General features: G+C 45.0%; 1 protein-coding gene across 2 annotated transcripts in view; it reads right to left on the reverse strand.

Moving 5' to 3' along the window:
* Nucleotides 1–2,962: 2,962 nt before the first annotated feature.
* slc10a7 (solute carrier family 10 member 7) overlaps nucleotides 2,963–25,773 on the reverse strand; it is a 27,435-nt gene continuing 4,624 nt past the window's right edge. The window contains exons 3-13 of one of the 2 annotated variants that reach the window (XM_036987088.1): nucleotides 23,136–23,272; nucleotides 22,487–22,562; nucleotides 19,242–19,280; nucleotides 19,088–19,123; nucleotides 17,141–17,224; nucleotides 16,540–16,705; nucleotides 14,348–14,399; nucleotides 13,041–13,114; nucleotides 3,752–3,897; nucleotides 3,614–3,654; nucleotides 2,963–3,235 (exon numbers count right to left, since the gene is read on the reverse strand). In XM_036987088.1, the coding sequence (XP_036842983.1) occupies nucleotides 3,634–3,654; nucleotides 3,752–3,897; nucleotides 13,041–13,114; nucleotides 14,348–14,399; nucleotides 16,540–16,705; nucleotides 17,141–17,224; nucleotides 19,088–19,123; nucleotides 19,242–19,280; nucleotides 22,487–22,562; nucleotides 23,136–23,272 (831 nt within the window). In that variant the 3' untranslated portion in view covers nucleotides 2,963–3,235; nucleotides 3,614–3,633. The remainder of the gene's footprint in view (nucleotides 3,236–3,613; nucleotides 3,655–3,751; nucleotides 3,898–13,040; nucleotides 13,115–14,347; nucleotides 14,400–16,539; nucleotides 16,706–17,140; nucleotides 17,225–19,087; nucleotides 19,124–19,241; nucleotides 19,281–22,486; nucleotides 22,563–23,135; nucleotides 23,273–25,773) is intronic. The other variant, XM_036987087.1, reaches the window with a different exon arrangement.

Consider the following 25,773-nt stretch of genomic DNA (forward strand, 5'->3'; position numbering starts at 1 on the left):
TTTGGCCATTTTCACTTTTGTTGCCAGCGGTTTAGACATTAATGGCTGTGTGTTGAGTTATTTTGAGGGGACCGCAAATTTACACTGTACACTCTGTACACTGTACACTGTACACTCACTACTTTACATTGTAGCAAAGTGTCCTTTCTTCAGTGTTGTCACATGAAAAGATATACTCAAATATTTACAAAAATGAGAGGGGTGTACTCACTTTTGTGATATACTGTACATCTGTATATCCAAAAAATCTCAGTTTACATTGGAAACAACACCATAAATATTCACTCACCTTTGATGATCTTCATCAGAAGGCACTCCCAGGAATCCCAGTTCGACAATAAATGACTGATTTGTTCCATAAAGTCCATCATTTATGTCCAAATAGCCACTTGTTGTTAGCATGTTCAGCCCACTAATTCATCTTCAAGAGGCGTGAGCACTTCATCCAGACAAAAACTCAAAAAGTTCCGTTACAGGTCGTAGAAACAAGTCAAACGATGTATGGAATCCATCTTTAGGATGTTTTTTAACATAAAACATCAATTATGTTCCAACCGGAGAATTCCTTTGTCTGAAGAAAAGCACTGGAACGAGAGGTAACTCTGTCGGGAGCACACGTCATGAGACCAAGGCACTATGCCAGACCACTGACTCAGAGAGGTCTCATGAGCCCCTCCTTTATAGTAGAAGCCTCATTCAAGTTTCTAAAGACGGTTGACATCTAGTGGAAGCCGTAGGAAGGGCAACTTTATCCATAACCCACTGTGTATTCGGTAGGCCAAGCTTTGAAAAACGACCAACCTCAGATGTCCCACTTCCTGGTTGGATTTTTCTCAGGTTTTTGCCTGCCATATGAGTTGTTATACTCACAGACATCATTCAAACCGTTTTAGAAACTTCAGAGTGTTTTCTATCCAATACTACTAATAATATGCATATATTAGCATCTGGGACAGAGTAGGAGGCAGTTCACTCTGGGCATGCTATTCATCCAAAAGTGAAAATGCTGCCCCCTATCCCAAAAAGGTTTTAACCCTACCCCCTTAACCCTACCCAGAGAGAGACCCCCTTAACCCTACCCAGAGAGAGACCCCTTAACCCTACCCAGAGAGAGACCCCCTTAAGCCTACCCAGAGAGAAACCCCCCTAACCCCACCCAGAGAGAGACCACCCTGTATATTATCATCTAAACTGTATATCACTGTATATTATCATCTAAACAGTATATCACTGTATATTATCATCTAAACTGTGTATTATCATCTAAACTGTATATCATCATCTAGTGTATATTACTGTATATCACTGTATATTATCATCTAAACTGTATATCACTGTATATTATCATCTAAACTGTATATCACTGTATATTATCATAAACTGTATATCACTGTATATTATCATCTAAACAGTATATCACTGTATATTATCATAAACTGTATATCACTGTATATTATCATCTAAACAGTATATCACACTATATTATCATCTAAACGGTATATTATCATCTAAACTGTATATCATCATCTAAAGTGTATATTACTGTATAATATCTAAACTCTGTCTATCTGTAAAATCTTTAACAAAAACAACGTGTAACTGTTACTGTGTTTGTCAGGCCATTACCATGATTGGCTAGTAGTAGACTAGAAAACAGACCCATTGAACTATATACTATACTAGAGATATACTAGTACTGTACAGAACACAGACCCAGTACTGTACAGAACACAGACCCAGTCCACAGTGTTTAAATCACAGTTTTTTATTCATACTAGAGAAGAAACCTGTCCTTCTAACATCCGCCCAAACCGAAAGGTTAATCTTTTCAGTACTGAGAGTCTGCATCCTGACTGGCCTATAAGGGGTAGAGTTTCATGTGGAACACATTGCCATTGGTCCTTGTTGTCACACAGTGTTTTTTTGGTAACAGCATTAGAAAAATCAGAAAACAAAATAATCATCATCAACGTGTTAGTATGTATTACTGACGTTATGCCAAGGCACCTAGGGGCTACGTCCCAAATGGCCCTCTATTCCCTACGGCGTGCACTTATTTTGACCAGAGCTCTATGGGCCCTGGTCAACAGTAGTGCACTATATATAAATAATATATATATATATAAATAATATATATATATATATATAAATAAAATATATATTTATATATAAATATATATGGAATAGGGTGCTATTTGGGACACACTTCTGACATAGTTTAACATGTTCACTGTTCAGAAAGAAATATAGAAAGTAGAACAGAAACGACTCTCTGACCTGTAGAATAAGGAATCTATAGTCATATAGTCAATCTATAGTCAATCTATAGTCATATAGTCAATCTATAGTCAATCTATAGTCATATAGTCAATCTATAGTCAGTCAATCTATAGTCAATCTATAGTCATATCTCCATCTGCTGAACGCTATTATATACCATTGGTTCATGATCAGAGACGTGTAGATTCTCCCCCCCACCCTCAGAGTTTTGCCAGTGTCTGAAATGGCACCCTATTCTCTATGTAGTGTGCTACCGATGGCTGGGTCTTGGTCAAACGTAGTGCACTTTACAGTAAATAGGATGGCAATTCAGACACTTCACATTTTCCTCTCCCAGAATACAGACAGGGAGACATCACCAGATGTCTGTCCTTCAACTATGGTAATAACGTTTAAAAATATATGTAATCCCCCCCCCCGCAAAAGCCTAAACAAGCATTAGAAACTATCAGTAAACTAGTCATTGTTCAAAACCATAAAAAAACTGATTGTCAGAAAATAGTCTTTGAATGTAACATCCCCAGAAAAATAGTTAGAAAGAGGACAAAGTCCCAGCCGGTCCATGGCAGGCGGAGTCGTCTCAGAATTCACTTCCTGATGACGATCAGTAGTGCTTCTTGTCTCACAGGAAGTTGACACCGTCTTCATGGGGGATACAAAAATAGAGACTTCTATGTTCGTATTTAAAGTAAACCATCGAATAAATCACACAAGTTTTGTCATAGCGACCATCACAACCGTTAGAGCCCAGGACTACGTGTTCGCGAGTCACGTGGTTGCGACGAGGCACTTGTGCTTCTGTATGTATCCTTCCACCAGAGAGATACATAAAAGAGGAAGGAAGTAGTCCCTTCTGTCACAGTTCAAATGATACTCCCCATGAGGGGGAGTGAATGAGTGTACACACTGGGGAGAGTCCACTTCAGATGGGCTGCAGGTCGGTCAACTTCACTCCCTGTGGACACACAATATTTTTAATTTAGCAAGTGTTGACTGACGTCGATGCAACACATTTAGCAAAAAATAGTGAAGATTATAAAAAATTACCCAGCCACCATCAACACAGTCCACAACCTTCCCCAGCCAAAACCCTCCACTCCAAACCAACAGTGATTTAATCCGTAACATCTTAATATACATATATATTTCACAAACGAGTTAGATTTGTCCCTTCCAAAAACCAACAGTGATTAAAACATTCTATATCACAATTAAGACCAATTAATTAATTGCCAATTAGCACCAGTTTGTGACCAATTAAGTACAGGTGAGTAGCTGGGTGTTAGTGGGTTTAGAAACACACAGACCGGAGAGGAGGCGTTTCTCTACTCACACAGACCAGACAGGTAGGTATCAATGCAATAAAATACTAGGCTGTTCCAGGGAGGAGAGAACAGAGGGAACGAGTTAGATAATGGTTGGTGTGATAGATAAATAGATCTCTCTCTCTCTGTGTGTGCGTTTTGTCTACCTTTTGTCTGCTGTTCATCCAGCTCTTGATGGTGGGTACCAGTATTGAACCCAGTAGGATCTGAGCAGGGTGATAGATGAGGAGAGGGACGGAGATCAGAGAGAGATGCTCGTACCCCTCAAAAACTATCTTTAACATGGGTATACCTGGAGAGAGGAAAGAGGGGAGAAGAGAGGGAGGGGAGAAGAGAGGGAGGGGAGAGGAGAAGAGGTAAAGAAATAATTGATATTACCATTTGAGAAACACAAGCTTAGCTTGATCCATTTCTGTATCATTTTCATGGTGTTACTGGATTTTATCAAATTCCCGATAGTTGTTATTGACATAATAGGTGCATTGAGTCTTTGCAGGTTAGTGTTGGCCAACTAGCATATTTATGTTAGCAAGAGATCCGAGTTCCTGGTTGTATCCGTGTCCAGAAACCAGAATAAACATTTAGTTGTTTCTATGATTTCCTCCCTTCTCTCATTAAGGGGTTTTACATAACAGTTTCTATTTTGATTTATAGCCTCCATTTTGTCTCCTGCTTCCTGATCCCCTTTAACAACATTTCTCTTCTCTTCCTTGTTTCATCGAGCAGATAAACACACCTCATTTAAAAAAAAAAAAAATGTTTCTACAAACACAACAACTCACAGTGAAAGATATTTACTAAACCTTGGGTTTTCTTCTGACCCCATTCAGAGGAGAAAAAAAAAATTCAGGCCTGGGGAAATCTTTCAGACATGAGAAACAGACGTACTCTCTAGACTAAATCAAGATATTTTCTAAGCTTCCATCTCGGACTCCGCTGGTGGTCCTTCTAAAAAAAAAAAATGTTGGACAACAGTAAAAATGCACTAAAATGGGTACAAATTCCTCTTCTTCTGTTAAGTCTGACTCAGGCATCATAACTGAGAAGATAAGTGGTGCTTTATAAAAAAAAAAAAAAATGTGTTTATCATCTCTGCAGACTTTTTATTTGAGAGAAGAAGAAAAAAAACCCACAGTGGTTTAAATTGACCTTGGCCAGTCAATTGACTGCTCTTCCCTCTGCCAGCCTTGATGGTTAACACGTCAACTTCTAGTGAATCGGTTTTCATTTCAGCAATTCACTATCTGTGATGGATCGCTTAAGATAGATGTAATAATAATAATAATCATCATCCACTGGAGATGATATAATATATTATTTATATACTCCCCCTGACGATTATATCTAGTACTATCTCCAAGGTTTGGAAGGAGGCCCAGGTACTCCCCCTAACCTGACGATTATATCTAGTACTATCCCCAAGGTTTGGAAGGAGGCCCAGGTACTCCCCCTAACCTGACGATTATATCTAGTACTATCCCCAAGGTTTGGAAGGAGGCCCAGGTACTCCCCCTAACGATTATATATAGTACTATCCCCAAGGTTTGGAAGGAGGCCCAGGTACTCCCCCTAACGATTATATCTAGTACTATCCCCAAGGTTTGGAAGGAGGCCCAGGTACTCCCCCTAACAATAATATCTAGTACTATCCCCAAGGTTTGGAAGGAGGCCCAGGAACTCCCCCTAACGATTATATCTAGTACTATCCCCAAGGTTTGGAAGGAGGCCCAGGTACTCCCCCTAACGATTATATCTAGTACTATCCCCAAGGTTTGGAAGGAGGCCCAGGTACTCCCCCTAACAATAATATCTAGTACTATCCCCAAGGTTTGGAAGGAGGCCCAGGAACTCCCCCTAACGATTATATCTAGTACTATCCCCAAGGTTTGGAAGGAGGCCCAGGTACTCCCCCTAACGATTATATCTAGTACTATCCCCAAGGTTTGGAAGGAGGCCCAGGTACTCCCCCTAACAATAATATCTAGTACTATCCCCAAGGTTTGGAAGGAGGCCCAGGAACTCCCCCTAACGATTATATCTAGTACTATCCCCAAGGTTTGGAAGGAGGCCCAGGTACTCCCCCTAACGATTATATCTAGTACTATCCCCAAGGTTTGGAAGGAGGCCCAGGTACTCCCCCTAACAATAATATCTAGTACTATCCCCAAGGTTTGGAAGGAGGCCCAGGTACTCCCCATAACGATTACATCTAGTACTATCCCCAAGGTTTGGAAGGAGGCCCAGGTACTCCCCCTGACGATTATATCTAGTACTATCCCCAAGGTTTGGAAGGAGGCCCAGGTACTCCCCCTAACCTGACGATTATATCTAGTACTATCCCCAAGGTTTGGAAGGAGGCCCAGGTACTCCCCCTAACCTGACGATTATATCTAGTACTATCCCCAAGGTTTGGAAGGAGGCCCAGGTACTCCCCCTAACGATTATATATAGTACTATCCCCAAGGTTTGGAAGGAGGCCCAGGTACTCCCCCTAACGATTATATCTAGTACTATCCCCAAGGTTTGGAAGGAGGCCCAGGTACTCCCCCTAACAATAATATCTAGTACTATCCCCAAGGTTTGGAAGGAGGCCCAGGAACTCCCCCTAACGATTATATCTAGTACTATCCCCAAGGTTTGGAAGGAGGCCCAGGTACTCCCCCTAACGATTATATCTAGTACTATCCCCAAGGTTTGGAAGGAGGCCCAGGTACTCCCCCTAACAATAATATCTAGTACTATCCCCAAGGTTTGGAAGGAGGCCCAGGAACTCCCCCTAACGATTATATCTAGTACTATCCCCAAGGTTTGGAAGGAGGCCCAGGTACTCCCCATAACGATTACATCTAGTACTATCCCCAAGGTTTGGAAGGAGGCCCAGGTACTCCCCCTAACGATTATATCTAGTACTATCCCCAAGGTTTGGAAGGAGGCCCAGGTACTCCCCCTAACCTGACGATTATATCTAGTACTATCCCCAAGGTTTGGAAGGAGGCCCAGGTACTCCCCCTAACCTGACGATTATACCTAGTACTATCCCCAAGGTTTGGAAGGAGGCCCAGGTACTCCCCCTAACCTGACGATTATATCTAGTACTATCCCCAAGGTTTGGAAGGAGGCCCAGGTACTCCCCCTAACGATTATATCTAGTACTATCCCCAAGGTTTGGAAGGAGGCCCAGGTACTCCACCTAACCTGACGATTATATCTAGTACAATCCCCAAGGTTTGGAAGGAGGCCCTGGTACTCCCCCTAACCTGACGATTATATCTATTACTATCCCCAAGGTTTGGAAGGAGGCCCAGGTGTCCCCCTAACGATTATATCTAGTACTATCCCCAAGGTTTGGAAGGAGGCCCAGGTACTCCCCCTAACGATTACATCTAGTACTATCCCCAAGGTTTGGAAGGAGGCCCAGGTACACCTAACGATTATATCTAGTACAATCCCCAAGGTTTGGAAGAAGGCCGGGGTACTCCTAACGATTATATCTAGTACTATCCCCAAGGTTTGGAAGAAGGCCCAGGTACTCCTAACGATTATATCTAGTACTATCTCCAAGGTTTGGAAGGAGGCCCAGGTACTCCTAACGATTATATCTAGTACTATCCCCAAGGTTTGGAAGACGGCCCAGGTACTCCCCCTAACGATTAAATCTAGTACTATACCCAAGGTTTGGAAGGAGGCCCAGGTACTCCCCCTAACCTGACGATTATATCTAGTACTATCCCCAAGGTTTGGAAGGAGGCCCAGGTACTCCCCCTAACCTGACGATTATATCTAGTACTATCCCCAAGGTTTGGAAGGAGGCCCAGGTACTCCCCCTAACCTGACGATTATATCTAGTACTATCCCCAAGGTTTGGAAGGAGGCCCAGGTACTCCCCCTAACCTGACGATTATATCTAGTACTATCCCCAAGGTTTGGAAGGAGGCCCAGGTACTCCCCCTAACGATTATATCTATTACTATCTCCAAGGTTTGGAAGGAGGCCCAGGTACTTCCCCTAACCTGACGATTATATCTAGCACTATCAACAAGGTTTGGAAGGAGGCCCAGGTACTCCCCCTAACCTGACAATTATATCTAGTACTATCCCCAAGGTTTGGAAGGAGGCCCAGGTACTCCCCCTAACCTGACGATTATATCTAGTACTATCCCCAAGGTTTGGAAGGAGGCCCAGGTACTCCCCCTAACGATTATATATAGTACTATCCCCAAGGTTTGGAAGGAGGCCCAGGTACTCCCCCTAACGATTATATCTAGTACTATCCCCAAGGTTTGGAAGGAGGCCCAGGTACTCCCCCTAACAATAATATCTAGTACTATCCCCAAGGTTTGGAAGGAGGCCCAGGAACTCCCCCTAACGATTATATCTAGTACTATCCCCAAGGTTTGGAAGGAGGCCCAGGTACTCCCCCTAACGATTATATCTAGTACTATCCCCAAGGTTTGGAAGGAGGCCCAGGTACTCCCCCTAACAATAATATCTAGTACTATCCCCAAGGTTTGGAAGGAGGCCCAGGAACTCCCCCTAACGATTATATCTAGTACTATCCCCAAGGTTTGGAAGGAGGCCCAGGTACTCCCCATAACGATTACATCTAGTACTATCCCCAAGGTTTGGAAGGAGGCCCAGGTACTCCCCCTGACGATTATATCTAGTACTATCCCCAAGGTTTGGAAGGAGGCCCAGGTACTCCCCCTAACCTGACGATTATATCTAGTACTATCCCCAAGGTTTGGAAGGAGGCCCAGGTACTCCCCCTAACCTGACAATTATATCTAGTACTATCCCCAAGGTTTGGAAGGAGGCCCAGGTACTCCCCCTAACGATTATATATAGTACTATCCCCAAGGTTTGGAAGGAGGCCCAGGTACTCCCCCTAACGATTATATCTAGTACTATCCCCAAGGTTTGGAAGGAGGCCCAGGTACTCCCCCTAACAATAATATCTAGTACTATCCCCAAGGTTTGGAAGGAGGCCCAGGAACTCCCCCTAACGATTATATCTAGTACTATCCCCAAGGTTTGGAAGGAGGCCCAGGTACTCCCCCTAACGATTATATCTAGTACTATCCCCAAGGTTTGGAAGGAGGCCCAGGTACTCCCCCTAACAATAATATCTAGTACTATCCCCAAGGTTTGGAAGGAGGCCCAGGAACTCCCCCTAACGATTATATCTAGTACTATCCCCAAGGTTTGGAAGGAGGCCCAGGTACTCCCCATAACGATTACATCTAGTACTATCCCCAAGGTTTGGAAGGAGGCCCAGGTACTCCCCCTAACGATTATATCTAGTACTATCCCCAAGGTTTGGAAGGAGGCCCAGGTACTCCCCCTAACCTGACGATTATATCTAGTACTATCCCCAAGGTTTGGAAGGAGGCCCAGGTACTCCCCCTAACCTGACGATTATACCTAGTACTATCCCCAAGGTTTGGAAGGAGGCCCAGGTACTCCCCCTAACCTGACGATTATATCTAGTACTATCCCCAAGGTTTGGAAGGAGGCCCAGGTACTCCCCCTAACGATTATATCTAGTACTATCCCCAAGGTTTGGAAGGAGGCCCAGGTACTCCACCTAACCTGACGATTATATCTAGTACAATCCCCAAGGTTTGGAAGGAGGCCCTGGTACTCCCCCTAACCTGACGATTATATCTATTACTATCCCCAAGGTTTGGAAGGAGGCCCAGGTGTCCCCCTAACGATTATATCTAGTACTATCCCCAAGGTTTGGAAGGAGGCCCAGGTACTCCCCCTAACGATTACATCTAGTACTATCCCCAAGGTTTGGAAGGAGGCCCAGGTACACCTAACGATTATATCTAGTACAATCCCCAAGGTTTGGAAGAAGGCCGGGGTACTCCTAACGATTATATCTAGTACTATCCCCAAGGTTTGGAAGAAGGCCCAGGTACTCCTAACGATTATATCTAGTACTATCTCCAAGGTTTGGAAGGAGGCCCAGGTACTCCTAACGATTATATCTAGTACTATCCCCAAGGTTTGGAAGACGGCCCAGGTACTCCCCCTAACGATTAAATCTAGTACTATACCCAAGGTTTGGAAGGAGGCCCAGGTACTCCCCCTAACCTGACGATTATATCTAGTACTATCCCCAAGGTTTGGAAGGAGGCCCAGGTACTCCCCCTAACCTGACGATTATATCTAGTACTATCCCCAAGGTTTGGAAGGAGGCCCAGGTACTCCCCCTAACCTGACGATTATATCTAGTACTATCCCCAAGGTTTGGAAGGAGGCCCAGGTACTCCCCCTAACCTGACGATTATATCTAGTACTATCCCCAAGGTTTGGAAGGAGGCCCAGGTACTCCCCCTAACGATTATATCTATTACTATCTCCAAGGTTTGGAAGGAGGCCCAGGTACTTCCCCTAACCTGACGATTATATCTAGCACTATCAACAAGGTTTGGAAGGAGGCCCAGGTACTCCCCCTAACCTGACAATTATATCTAGTACTATCCCCAAGGTTTGGAAGGAGGCCCAGGTACTCCCCCTAACCTGACGATTATATCTAGTACTATCCCCAAGGTTTGGAAGGAGGCCCAGGTACTCCCCCTAACCTGACGATTATATCTAGTACTATCCCCAAGGTTTGGAAGGAGGCCCAGGTACTCCCCCTAACCTGACGATTATATCTAATACTATCCCCAAGGTTTGGAAGGAGGCCCAGGTACTCCCCCTAACCTGACGATTATATCTAGTACTATCCCCAAGGTTTGGAAGGAGGCCCAGGTACTCCCCCTAACCTGACGATTATATCTAGTACTATCCCCAAGGTTTGGAAGGAGGCCCAGGTACTCCCCCTAACCTGACGATTATATCTAGTACTATCCCCAAGGTTTGGAAGGAGGCCCAGATACTCCCCCTAACCTGACGATTATATCTAGTACTATCCCCAAGGTTTGGAAGGAGGCCCAGGTACTCCCCCCAACAATTATATCTATTACTATCCCCAAGGTTTGGAAGGAGGCCCAGGTACTTCCCCTAACCTGACGATTATATCTAGCACTATCAACAAGGTTTGGAAGGAGGCCCAGGTACTCCCCCTAACCTGACAATTATATCTAGTACTATCCCCAAGGTTTGGAAGGAGGCCCAGGTACTCCCCCTAACCTGACGATTATATCTAGTACTATCCCCAAGGTTTGGAAGGAGGCCCAGGTACTCCCCCTAACCTGACGATTATATCTAGTACTATCCCCAAGGTTCGGAAGGAGGCCCAGGTACTCCCCCTAACTATTATATCTAGTACTATCCCTAAACAAATGGCAACATCATCTATGTGAACTCGGCTGCTACTTTACTTACGGGCGACAGTTTTAGTACTCATCACTACATTCTCTACCAGAAAGTTGATTGTCCCTCTTTGATTTCACGTAGATTGATAGCAATGCATGTTAAATATTTTAACAATAAGTCTGTACCTGACATCATTACCAAGCTTTAGACATATGAGTCACCCCCCATCCCGGTCTCAGGGACGGATAACTCTGGAAATTCCTTTGGTCTCCACGGAGTTAATCAGCTTTTAGTAACAATTTTCAAAATGTTCTGAAATGGTCATTCAGGAAGCTGATTGAGGATCGTATTACTGATGAATGTGTTGTCCTGGTGCCTCTTGGGTAATTCAGGAAGCTGATTGAGGATCTTATTACTGATGAATGTGATGTCCTGGTGCCTCTTGGGTAATTCAGGAAGCTGATTGAGGATCTTATTACTGATGAATTTGATGTCCTGGTGCCTCTTGGGTAATTCAGGAAGCTGATTGAGGATCTTATTACTGATGAATGTGATGTCCTGGTGCCTCTTGGGTAATTCAGGAAGCTGATTGAGGATCGTATTACTGATAAATGTGTTGTCCTGGTGCCTCTTGGGTAATTCAGGAAGCTGATAGAGGATCTTATTACTGATGAATGTGATGTCCTGGTGCCTCTTGGGTAATTCAGGAAGCTGATTGAGGATCGTATTACTGATGAATGTGATGTCCTGGTGCCTCTTGGGTAATTCAGGAAGCTGATTGAGGATCGTATTACTGATGAATGTGATGTCCTGGTGCCTCTTGGGTAATTCAGGAAGCTGATTGAGGATCGTATTACTGATGAATGTGATGTCCTGGTGCCTCTTGGGTAATTCAGGAAGCTGATTGAGGATCGTATTACTGATGAATGTGATGTCCTGGTGCCTCTTGGGTAATTCAGGAAGCTGATTGAGGATCTTATTACTGATGAATGTGATGTCCTGGTGCCTCTTGGGTAATTCAGGAAGCTGATTGAGGATCGTATTACTGATGAATGTGATGTCCTGGTGCCTCTTGGGTAATTCAGGAAGCTGATTGAGGATCGTATTACTGATGAATGTGATGTCCTGGTGCCTCTTGGGTAATTCAGGAAGCTGATTGAGGATCGTATTACTGATGAATGTGATGTCCTGGTGCCTCTTGGGTAATTCAGGAAGCTGATTGAGGATCGTATTACTGATGAATGTGATGTCCTGGTGCCTCTTGGGTAATTCAGGGAGCTGATTGAGGATCGTATTACTGATGAATGTGATGTCCTGGTGCCTCTTGGGTAATTCAGGAAGCTGATTGAGGATCGTATTACTGATGAATGTGATGTCCTGGTGCCTCTTGGGTAATTCAGGAAGCTGATTGAGGATCGTATTACTGATGAATGTGATGTCCTGGTGCCTCTTGGGTAATTCAGGAAGCTGATTGAGGATCTTATTACTGATGAATGTGATGTCCTGGTGCCTCTTGGGTAATTCAGGAAGCTGATTGAGGATTTTATTACTGATGAATGTGATGTCCTGGTGCCTCTTGGGTAATTCAGGGAGCTGATTGAGGATCTTATTACTGATGAATGTGATGTCCTGGTGCCTCTTGGGTAATTCAGGAAGCTGATTGAGGATCGTATTACTGATGAATGTGTTGTCCTGGTGCCTCTTGGGTAATTCAGGAAGCTGATTGAGGATCTTATAACTGATGAATGTGATGTCCTGGTGCCTCTTGGGTAATTCAGGAAGCTGATTGAGGATCTTATTACTGATGAATGTGATGTCCTGGTGCCTCTTGGGTAATTCAGGAAGCTGATTGAGGATCTTATTACTGATGAATGTGATGTCCTGGTGCCTCTTGGGTAATTCAGGAAGCTGATTGAGGATCGTATTACTGATGAATGTGATGTCCTGGTGCCTCTTGGGTAATTCAGGAAGCTGATTGAGGATCTTATTACTGATGAATGTGTTTGTTAATGAACGTGTTTTATTTTTCTTGGTGCTTGCATTTTGTATTTTTTTTTCTGTAATTTAGGGCTCATCTGTAAAAAGAGACCTTGGTCTCAGTTTGAATCCCTGAAAAAAATAAAAAGGTTAAATAAAAAATAAATGTAAAAAAAACTGTCTGCTTACCCAGGGTGAGAGATTTGTGTGTAGCACAGAACATGATAGCTACTGTGTCAGCTGGAGTAAAACCAGATTGTTTCCTACAGGAGGGGAGGGGACGAGAGGGGACGAGACAGGACGGGACAGGAGGGGACGAGACAAGACAGGAGGGGACGAGACGAGACAGGAGAGGACGAGACGGGAGGGAACGGGACGAGACAGGAGGGGACGGGACGAGACAGGAGGGGACGGGAGGGGACGGAAGGGAACGGGAGGGGACGGGACGAGACAGGAGGGGACGGGACGAGACAGGAGGGGACGGGAGGGGACGGGACGAGACAGGAGGGGACGGGAGGGGACGGGACGGGACAGGAGGGAACGGGACGGGACGAGACAGGAGGGGACGGGAGGGAACGGGACGAGACAGGAGGGGACGGGAGGGAACGGGACGAGACAGGAGGGGACGGGACGAGACAGGAGGGGACGGGACGGGAGGGGACGGGACGAGACAGGAGGGGACAGGACGAGACAGGAGGGCACGGGACGAGACAGGAGGGGAGGTGACGAGACAGGAGGAGACGGGAGGGGAGTGGACGGGATGAGACAGGAGGAGACGGGAGGGGATTGGACGGGATGAGACAGGAGGGAAGGGGACGGGACGAGAGGGGAGGGGACGGGACGAGAGGGGAGGGGACGGGACGAGAGGGGAGGGGACAGGAGGGGACGGGACAGGAGGGAGGTGACGAGACAGGAGAGGACGAGACAGGAGAGGACGGGAGAGAGAGAGAGAGAGAGACTGATTAACACACATCTAAAACATCACAGAGTGAGTATAGTGGAAGACATTTTACAGCATGAGATGAATAGAGCCCCATAATCCTAGAGTGACTGTACAGACGAATAGAGCCCCGTAATCCTAGAGTGACTGTACAGATGAACAGAGCCCCATAATCCTAGAGTGACTGTACAGACGAATAGAGCCCCATAATCCTAGTGACTGTACAGATGAACAGAGCCCCATAATCCTAGAGTGACTGTACAGATGAACAGAGCCCCATAATCCTAGAGTGACTGTACAGATGAACAGAGCCCCATAATCCTAGAGTGACTGTACAGACGAAGAGCCCCATAATCCTAGAGTGACTGTACAGATGAACAGAGCCCCATAATCCTAGAGTGACTGTACAGACGAACAGAGCCCCATAATCCTAGAGTGACTGTACAGATGAACAGAGCAACAGCATGACACTAACAGTACTACAGTATAACACTAGAGGCTGCAGCATGACACTAACAGTTCTACAGTATAACACTAACAGTACTATTAAACTCACTGTGTGGAGAAGACAAACGTCAACAGCATGAAGCTCAGCTGGATGCAGAATACTGGGGAGAGACAACGCATCAGATCAGAGGGTTTAGACAGAACTCACACAGAGAGAGAGAGAGACAGCGAGAGAGAGAGAGACACAGAGAGACACAGAGAGAGAGAGACAGAGAGACACAGAGAGAGAGAGACAGAGAGACACAGAGACACAGAGAGAGAGAGACAGAGAGAGAGAGAGAGAGAGAGAGAGAGACACAGAGAGATAGAGACAGAGAGAGAGACACAGAGAGAGAGAGAGAGACACACAGAGAGAGAGAGAGAGAGACACACAGAGAGAGAGAGAGAGAGACACACAGAGAGAGAGAGAGAGAGAGACACAGAGATGCACAGATTCTGTCAGACCTGGGCCCTGACAGTAAATCTCAGTAAGACCAAAATAATGGTGTTCCAAAAAAGGTCCAGTCACCAGGACCACAAATACAAATTCCATCTAGACACTGTTGCCCTAGAGCACACAAAAAACTATACATACCTTGGCCTAAACATCAGCGCCACAGGTAACTTCCACAAAGCTGTGAACGATCTGAGAGACAAGGCAAGAAGGGCATTCTATGCCATCAAAAGAAACATAAATTTCAACATACCAATTAGGATTTGGCTAAAAATACTTGAATCAGTCATAGAGCCCATTGCCCTTTATGGTTGTGAGGTCTGGGGTCCGCTCACCAACCAAGACTTCACAAAATGGGACAAACACCAAATTGAGACTCTGCACGCAGAATTCTGCAAAAATATCCTCCGTGTACAACGTAGAACACCAAATAATGCATGCAGAGCAGAATTAGGCCGATACCCACTAATTATCAAAATCCAGAAAAGAGCCGTCAAATTCTACAACCACCTAAAAGGAAGTGATTCACAAACCTTCCATAACAAAGCCATCACCTACAGAGAGATGAACCTGGAGAAGAGTCCCCTAAGCAAGCTGGTCCTGGGGCTCTGTTCACAAACACAAACACACCCTACAGAGCCCCAGGACAACAGCACAATTAGACCCAACCAAATCATGAGAAAACAAAAAGATAATTACTTGACACATTGGAAAGAATTAACAAAAAAACAGAGCAAACTAGAATGCTATTTGGCCCTAAACAGAGAGTACACATCGGCAGAATACCTGACCACTGTGACCGACCCAAAATTAAGGAAAGCTTTGACTATGTACAGACTCAGTGAGCATAGCCTTGCTATTGAGAAAGGCCGCCGTAGGCAGACATGGCTCTCAAGAGAAGACAGGCTATGTGCTCACTGCCCACAAAATGAGGTGGAAACTGAGCTGCACTTCCTAACCTCCTGCCCAATGTATGACCATATTAGAGATACATATTTCCCTCAGATTACACAGATCCACAAAGAATTCGAAAACAAATCCAAATTTGAAAAACTCCCATATCTACTGGGTGAAATTCCACAGTGTGCCATCACAGCAGCAAGATTTGTGACCTGTTGCCACGAGAAAAGGGCAACCAGTGAAGAACACACACCATTGTAAATACAACCCATATTTATGCGTATTTATTTTATCTTGTGTCCTTTAACCATTTGTATATTGTTAAAACACTGTATATATATATATATATAGAATATGACATTTGTAATGTCTTTACTGTTTTGAAACCTCTGTATGTGTAATGTCTACTGTTAATTTTTGTTGTTTTTCACTTTATAGATTCACTTTGTATGTTGTCTACCTCACTTGCTTTGGCAATGTTAACACATGTTTCCCATGCCAATAAAGCCCTTGAATTGAATTGAATTGAGAGAGACAGAGACACAGAGAGAGAGAGAGAGAGAGAGAGAGAGAGAGAGAGAGAGAGAGAGAGAGAGAGAGAGAGAGAGAGACACACAGAGAGAGAGAGACACACAGAGAGAGAGAGAGAGAGAGAGAGAGACACAGAGAGAGAGAGAGACAGAGACACAGAGAGAGAGAGAGAGAGACAGAGAGAGAGAGAGAGAGAGAGACACAGAGAGAGAGAGAGAGAGACAGAGAGAGAGAGAGAGAGAGACACAGAGAGAGAGACACAGAGAGAGCGAGACAGAGAGAGAGAGAGACACAGAGAGAGAGAGACTCAGAGAGAGAGAGAGAGAGACTCAGAGAGAGAGAGAGAGACTCAGAGAGCGAGAGACAGAAAGACTCACTGATGAAGGTGATGAGCAGCAGGCTGAGGTGGTCCAGTTCAATATCCGGGTTAGAGAAGGTCTCACAGAAGGTGGTATAAATGATCATCAGGAGAACCAAAGAACTGATGACTCCAAACGGAGGTTTCCTCCTCTCGAGCCAGTCCCTCAGGAACCTCCGGGACACCTGGGATACATAGTGGCTATAAGGGCTTTATATAGAGGTGTTATAGACTCCCAAAGAAGGTCTCCTCTCTAGCAAGTCTGTCAGGAAATCTGTTTTTATAAAAAAAAGCTTATAGATGATTTACAACAGGATTATAAAGTGGTTAAACGGGGTATTATTTGGGGCTTTTAACAGGTTTATAAAGTGGTTAAACAGGGTATTATTTGGGTTTTTTAACAGGTTTATAAAGTGGTTAAACGGGGTATTATTTGGGTTTTTTAACAGGTTTATAAAGTGGTTAAACGGGGTATTATTTGTGTTTTTAACAGGTTTATAAAAGGTTTCGTAATCTGTGTACTGACGTTGCACAGGATGAAGGGTTTAATAATACTAACATAAAAAGGTGTTATATTTCTGTATAGGCTTTATAAAACAGGCTCTATAAACTGTACTGACCTGCCCTAGGATGAGAGGAACGACCACAGTCATGAAGAGCTGAGAGAAGATGGAGGAGAAAGGAACAGAGGATGACGAGCCCAGCTGGAAGAGAGGATGAACAAGGGATGAGAATGTGTCAACATATCAGGTACTGGCATTGATTATAAAACTCTTTCAGTAGCAGTATGAAACACCTTGGGGACCTCTGGAGCTCTGTCAGAGTGACCATCTGGTTATTGGTCACCTCTGACCACGGCCCTTCTCCCCCGGTTGCTCAGTTTGGCCGGGCGGCCAGCTCTAGGAAGAGTCTTGGTGGTTCCAAACTTCTTCAATTTAAGAATGATGGAGGCCACTGTGTCCTTGGGGACCTTCAATGCTGTATAAATGTTTTGGGTACCCTTCCCTAGATCTGTGCCTCATCACAGTCCTGTCTCGGAGCTCTACGGACAATTCCTTTGACCTCATGGCTTGGTTTTTGCTCTGACCTGGGCAGTCAACTGTGGGACCTTATATAGACAGGTGTTCGCCTTTTCCAAATCATGTCCAATAAATTGAATTTACCACAGGTGGACTCCAATCAAGTTGAAGAAACATCTCAAGGATGATCAATGGAAACAGGATGCACCTGAGCTAAATGTCGTAGCGAAGGTTCTGAATATTTACTACAGAAGGTATTTCTGTTTATTTTTTACATTTGATAAAAACCTGTTTTTGCTTTGTCATTATGGAGTGTGTGTGTAGATTGAGGAGTAAAAACATTTAATTGATTTTAGAATAAGGCATAACATAACGCAACAAAAATGTGGGAAAAGTCCAGGGGTCTTTCTGAATGTACAAATTACACCCCCCCCCCCAGCACATTGGGGCGGCAGGGTAGCCTAGTGGTTAGAGTGTAGAGGCGGCAGGGTAGCCTAGTGGTTAGAGTGTAGGGGCGGCAGGGTAGCCTAGTGGTTAGAGTGTAGAGGCGGCAGGGTAGCCTAGTGGTCAGAGCGTTGGACTAGCAACCTGGAAGGCTGCAAATTCAAATCCCCGAGCTGACAAGGTACAAATCTGCCGTTCTGCCCCTAAACAGGCAGTTAACCCACTGTTCCTAGGCTGTCATTGAAAATAAGAATTTGTTCTTAACTGACTTGTCTAGTAAAATAAAGGTAAAATAAAAAGTTGACTCGGTACCAGAACCTCGTTACTGTTATTTTATTTTATTTTTTTTATTTTGAAAATATTTTATTAACTCTTACTTTGTTAAAACTGCATTGTTGGTTATGGGCTTGTAAGTAAGCATTTCACTGTTAGGTCTACACCTGCATAGCCTGGTTCCTCTCTAGGTTTCCTCACTAGGTTTTGGCCTTTTCTAGGGAGTTTTTCCTTGACCACCATGTTCTGTTATAATCTCCACCCGGCACAGCCAGAAGAGGACTGGCCACCCCACATAGCCTGGTTCCTCTCTAGGTTTCTTCCTAGGTTTTGGCCTTTCTAGGGAGTTTTTCCTAGCCACCGTGCTTCTACACCTGCATTGCTTGCTGTTTGGGGTTTTTAGGCTGGGTTTCTGTACAGCACTTTGAGATATCAGCTGATGTAAGAAGGGCTTTATAAATACATTTGTATTAGATAGATTTGTATTTGGCGCATGTGACAAAGAAAGTTCCATTTAATTCTAATAATTTAATTAAGTCCTTGACTTTTCCCACATTTTATTGAGTGACCTAGTTACAGTTTGGCCTTAGAAAATCACCTTGAAAATCTATGGCAAGACTTGAGACTTACCCAGAAAGGTGATTCTAAAATATATTGACTCAGGGGGTTTGAATAATTATCTAAATGAACATTAGTGTTTTTATTTTTTCAATGTTAAAATTGGTTCTTCCACTTTGAGTATTTTGTGTAGACAGGAAAATTTTTTTTTTAATTCTAAACACAACAAAAAGGTGACAAAGGTCAAGGGGTGTGAAGGTAGAGAATACTTACAAACAGTAACAGTAGCAGTGGTGTCACTAGTATTCCCTGTAGACAGAGAATAGGGATGTCAGACAGGCTCGATACTGTTCACACACACACAGGTGCTAGTCTACCTTCACATGGCTCCATGGTAGAGGTAGAGAGAGACACAATTCAGTCTTACCAGGAAGCTTCCGAAGGCGGAGTTAAAGATGGCGGCAGCCTGAGGGAAGAGAATCCCTGTTTATTAAAACGGAACCAACACACGGTAATGTACAGGGATCTGTCCAGCTTGTCGTGTACTACCAGGGAACTAGAACGTCCATAATGTCCAGCTTGTCGTGTACTACCAGGGAACTAGAACGTCCATAATGTCCAGCTTGTCGTGTACTACCAGGGAACTAGAAGGTCCATAATGTCCAGCTTGTCGTGTACTACCAGGGAACTAGAAGGTCCATAATGTCCAGCTTGTCGTGTACTACCAGGGAACTAGAAGGTCCATAATGTCCAGCTTGTCGTGTACTAACGAGGAACTAGAACGTCCATAATGTCCAGCTTGTCGTGTACTACCAGGGAACTAGAACGTCCATAATGTCCAGCTTGTCGTGTACTAACAGGGAACTAGAACGTCCATAATGTCCAGCTTGTCGTGTACTAACAGGGAAACAACGTCCATAATGTCCAGCTTGTCGTGTACTAACAGGGAACTAGAACGTCCATAATGTCCAGCTTGTCGTGTACTAACAGGGAACTAGAACGTCCATAATGTCCAGCTTGTCGTGTACTAACAGGGAACTAGAAGGTCCATAATGTCCAGCTTGTCGTGTACTACCAGAGAACTAGAACGTCCATAATGTCCAGCTTGTCGTGTACTACCAGGGAACTAGAACGTCCATAATGTCCAGCTTGTCGTGTACTACCAGAGAACTAGAACGTCCATAATGTCCAGCTTGTCGTGTACTACCAGGGAACTAGAACGTCCATAATGTCCAGCTTGTCGTGTACTAACAGGGAACTAGAACGTCCATAATGTCCAGCTTGTCGTGTACTACCAGGGAACTAGAACGTCCATAAAGTCCAGCTTGTCGTGTACTAACAGGGAACTAGAACGTCCATAATGTCCAGCTTGTCGTGTACTACCAGGGAACTAGAAGGTCCATAATGTCCAGCTTGTCGTGTACTACCAGGGAACTAGAAGGTCCATAATGTCCAGCTTGTCGTGTACTAACGAGGAACTAGAACGTCCATAATGTCCAGCTTGTCGTGTACTACCAGGGAACTAGAACGTCCATAATGTCCAGCTTGTCGTGTACTAACAGGGAACTAGAACGTCCATAATGTCCAGCTTGTCGTGTACTAACAGGGAAACAACGTCCATAATGTCCAGCTTGTCGTGTACTAACAGGGAACTAGAACGTCCATAATGTCCAGCTTGTCGTGTACTAACAGGGAACTAGAACGTCCATAATGTCCAGCTTGTCGTGTACTACCAGGGAACTAGAACGTCCATAATGTCCAGCTTGTCGTGTACTACCAGGGAACTAGAACGTCCATAATGTCCAGCTTGTCGTGTACTACCAGAGAACTAGAACGTCCATAATGTCCAGCTTGTCGTGTACTACCAGGGAACTAGAACGTCCATAATGTCCAGCTTGTCGTGTACTAACAGGGAACTAGAACGTCCATAATGTCCAGCTTGTCGTGTACTACCAGGGAACTAGAACGTCCATAATGTCCAGCTTGTCGTGTACTAACAGGGAACTAGAACGTCCATAATGTCCAGCTTGTCGTGTACTACCAGGGAACTAGAAGGTCCATAATGTCCAGCTTGTCGTGTACTACCAGGGAACTAGAAGGTCCATAATGTCCAGCTTGTCGTGTACTAACGAGGAACTAGAACGTCCATAATGTCCAGCTTGTCGTGTACTACCAGGGAACTAGAACGTCCATAATGTCCAGCTTGTCGTGTACTAACAGGGAACTAGAACGTCCATAATGTCCAGCTTGTCGTGTACTAACAGGGAAACAACGTCCATAATGTCCAGCTTGTCGTGTACTAACAGGGAACTAGAACGTCCATAATGTCCAGCTTGTCGTGTACTAACAGGGAACTAGAACGTCCATAATGTCCAGCTTGTCGTGTACTACCAGGGAACTAGAACGTCCATAATGTCCAGCTTGTCGTGTACTACCAGGGAACTAGAACGTCCATAATGTCCAGCTTGTCGTGTACTACCAGGGAACTAGAACGTCCATAATGTCCAGCTTGTCGTGTACTACCAGGGAACTAGAACGTCCATAATGTCCAGCTTGTCGTGTACTAACAGGGAACTAGAACGTCCATAATGTCCAGCTTGTCGTGTACTACCAGGGAACTAGAACGTCCATAATGTCCAGCTTGTCGTGTACTACCAGGGAACTAGAACGTCCATAATGTCCAGCTTGTCGTGTACTACCAGGGAACTAGAACGTCCATAATGTCCAGCTTGTCGTGTACTACCAGGGAACTAGAATGTCCATAATGTCCAGCTTGTCGTGTACTAGGAGGGAACTAGAATGTCCATAATGTCCAGCTTGTCGTGTACTACCAGGGAAACAACGTCCATAATGTCCAGCTTGTCGTGTACTAACAGGGAAACAACGTCCATAATGTCCAGCTTGTCGTGTACTAACAGGGAAACAACGTCCATAATATCCAGCTTGTCGTGTACTACCAGGGAAACAACGTCCATAATGTCCAGCTTGTCGTGTACTAACAGGGAACTAGAACGTCCATAATGTCCAGCTTGTCGTGTACTACCAGGGAACTAGAATGTCCATAATGTCCAGCTTGTCGTGTACTACCAGGGAACTAGAACGTCCATAATGTCCAGCTTGTCGTGTACTACCAGGGAACTAGAACGTCCATAATGTCCAGCTTGTCGTGTACTACCAGGGAACTAGAAGGTCCATAATGTCCAGCTTGTCGTGTACTACCAGGGAACTAGAAGGTCCATAATGTCCAGCTTGTCGTGTACTAACAGGGAACTAGAACGTCCATAATGTCCAGCTTGTCGTGTACTAACAGGGAACTAGAACGTCCATAATGTCCAGCTTGTCGTGTACTAACAGGGAACTAGAACGTCCATAATGTCCAGCTTGTCGTGTACTAACAGGGAACTAGAACGTCCATAATGTCCAGCTTGTCGTGTACTAACAGGGAACTAGAACGTCCATAATGTCCAGCTTGTCGTGTACTAACAGGGAACTAGAACGTCCATAATGTCCAGCTTGTCGTGTACTAACGAGGAACTAGAACGTCATTCCAAATACAACCTGTACGTACGCCGGTTTAGGCACCGTGATTGTAAATAATAATTTGTTCTCAACCGACTTGCATAGTTAAATAAAAATAGGTTAAATAAAAATAAAAACATTGTATGTAAATACCTCGTTCCCCCCCACAGCTTTGGTGAGTATGACAGCAGAGGAGACTGGTGGAGGCATACATCCCACCGTCTGTAACCTAGACGACGCACGCACAGAGACACACACACACACACACACAACAGGGTCTTTGTCAAGGTCACGTCACCCATGGCAACCGTAAGGTAGAACCACTGGCTGAATAAAGGACTATTTCACCCCCCCCCCCCCCCCTCCTCCCTCTAGCCCCTCCCCCTCCCAATACAGTATGTAGTTGTGTGTTAGGAACATCTGATGGTCCCGCCCCCACACACACACACACACAAAGCTCCTCCCCCTTCCTCTCTAGCCCCTCTCCCCTCTCTAGCCCTTCCCAATACAGTATGTAGTTGTGTGTTAGGAACATCCGATGGTCCCGCCCCCACACGCACACAGCTCCTCCCCCCTTCCTCTCTCTAGCCCCTCCCCCTCCCAATACAGTATGTAGTTGTGTGTTAGGAACATCCGATGGTCCCGCCCCCACACACACAAAGCTCCTCACACTCGGAGCAGCCAATGGTTTAAAGATAGATACAGAGCAACTCTCTCTCTCTCTGTGTGTGTGTGTGTGTGTGTGTGTGTGTGTGTGTGTGTGTGTGTGTGTGTGTGTGTGCGCGTGTGCGTATACACTCACCCTCGGAGTAGCCAAGTGTTGATTGAGGTAAGAGCCAGTAGTTTGATACAGAGCCACATGGCAACAGGGAAGAAGACCAGGGTGAAGGACTGGACAAACAGATGCAGCTTCACATGGAGGAGGGCACTGGTCAACTCCTAGAGGAATATGGGGAGAGAGAGAGAGAAGCATCAAACTGGTCAACTCCTAGAGGAATATGGGGAGGGAGAGAGAAGCATCAAACTGGTCAACTCCTAGAGGAATATGGGGAGAGAGAAGCATCAAACTGGTCAACTCCTAGAGGAATATGGGGAGAGAGAGAAGCATCAAACTGGTCAAATCCTAGAGGAATATGGGGAGGGAGAGAGAGAAGCATCAAACTGGTCAACTCCTAGAGGAATATGGAGAGAGAGAAGCATCAAACTGGTCAACTCCTAGAGGAATATGGGGAGGGAGAGAAGCATAAACTGGTCAACTCCTAGAGGAATATAGAGAGAGAGAAGCATCAAACTGGTCAACTCCTAGAGGAATATGGGGAGAAAGAGAGAGAAGCATCAAACTGGTCAACTCCTAGAGGAATATGTGGAGAGATAAGCATCAAACTGGTCAACTCCTAGAGGAATATGTGGAGAGATAAGCATCAAACTGGTCAACTCCTAGAGGAATATGGGGAGAGAGAGAGAAGCATCAAACTGGTCAACTCCTAGAGGAATATGGGGAGAGAGAGAGAAGCATCAAACTGGTCAACTCCTAGAGGAATATGGGGAGGGAGAGAGAGAAGCATCAAACTGGTCAACTCCTAGAGGAATATGGGGAGAGAGAGAGAAGCATCAAACTGGTCAACTCCTAGAGGAATATGGGGAGAGAGGGAGAAGCATCAAACTGGTCAACTCCTAGAGGAATATGGGGAGAAAGAGAGAGAAGCATCAAACTGGTCAACTCCTAGAGGAATATGTGGAGGGAGAGAGAAGCATCAAACTGGTCAACTCCTAGAGGAATATGGGGAGGGAGAGAGAAGCATCAAACTGGTCAACTCCTAGAGGAATATGAGGAGGGAGAGAGAAGCATCAAACTGGTCAACTCCTAGAGGAATATGGGGAGGGAGAAGCATCAAACTGGTCAACTCCTAGAGGAATATGGGGAGGGAGAAGCATCAAACTGGTCAACTCCTAGAGGAATATGGGGAGGGAGAAGCATCAAACTGGTCAACTCCTAGAGGAATATGGGGAGGGGGAGAGAAGCATCAAACTGGTCAACTCCTAGAGGAATATGGGGAGGGGGAGAGAAGCATCAAACTGGTCAACTCCTAGAGGAATATGGGGAGGGGGAGAGAAGCATCAAACTGGTCAACTCCTAGAGGAATATGGGGAGGGGGAGAGAAGCATCAAACTGGTCAACTCCTAGAGGAATATGGGGAGGGAGAAACATCAAACTTGTCAACTCCTAGAGGAATATGGGGAGGGAGAAGCATCAAACTGGTCAACTCCTAGAGGAATATGGGGAGGGAGAAGCATCAAACTGGTCAACTCCTAGAGGAATATGGGGAGGGGGAGAGAAGCATCAAACTGGTCAACTCCTAGAGGAATATGGGGAGAGAGAGGGAGAGAGAGACATCAAACTGGTCAACTCCTAGAGGAATATGGGGAGAGAGAGAGAAGCATCAAACTGGTCAACTCCTAGAGGAATATGGAGAGAGAGAAGCATCAAACTGGTCAACTCCTAGAGGAATATGGGGAGGGAGAGAAGCATCAAACTGGTCAACTCCTAGAGGAATATAGAGAGAGAGAAGCATCAAACTGGTCAACTCCTAGAGGAATATGGGGAGAAAGAGAGAGAAGCATCAAACTGGTCAACTCCTAGAGGAATATGTGGAGAGATAAGCATCAAACTGGTCAACTCCTAGAGGAATATGTGGAGAGATAAGCATCAAACTGGTCAACTCCTAGAGGAATATGGGGAGGGGGAGAGAAGCATCAAACTGGTCAACTCCTAGAGGAATATGTGGAGAGAGAGGGAGAGAGAGACATCAAACTGGTCAACTCCTAGAGGAATATGGGGAGAGAGAGAGAAGCATCAAACTGGTCAACTCCTAGAGGAATATGTGGAGAGATAAGCATCAAACTGGTCAACTCCTAGAGGAATATGTGGAGAGATAAGCATTAAACTGGTCAACTCCTAGAGGAATATGTGGAGAGATAAGCATTAAACTGGTCAACTCCTAGAGGAATATGGGGGGAGAGAGAGAAGCATCAAACTGGTCAACTCCTAGAGGAATATGGGGAGAGAGAGAGAAGCATCAAACTGGTCAACTCCTAGAGGAATATGGGGAGAGAGAGAGAAGCATCAAACTGGTCAACTCCTAGAGGAATATGGGGAGAGAGAGAGAAGCATCAAACTGGTCAACTCCTAGAGGAATATGGGGAGGGAGAGAGAGAAGCATCAAACTGGTCAACTCCTAGAGGAATATGGGGAGAGAGAGAGAAGCATCAAACTGGTCAACTCCTAGAGGAATATGGGGAGGGCGAGAGAAGCATCAAACTGGTCAACTCCTAGAGGAATATGAGGAGGGAGAGAGAAGCATCAAACTGGTCAACTCCTAGAGGAATATGGGGAGGGAGAAGCATCAAACTGGTCAACTCCTAGAGGAATATGGGGAGGG

Source organism: Oncorhynchus mykiss, chromosome 9 (assembly GCF_013265735.2).
Source record: "Oncorhynchus mykiss isolate Arlee chromosome 9, USDA_OmykA_1.1, whole genome shotgun sequence".
In the NCBI taxonomy this organism is placed as follows: Eukaryota; Metazoa; Chordata; class Actinopteri; order Salmoniformes; family Salmonidae; genus Oncorhynchus; species Oncorhynchus mykiss.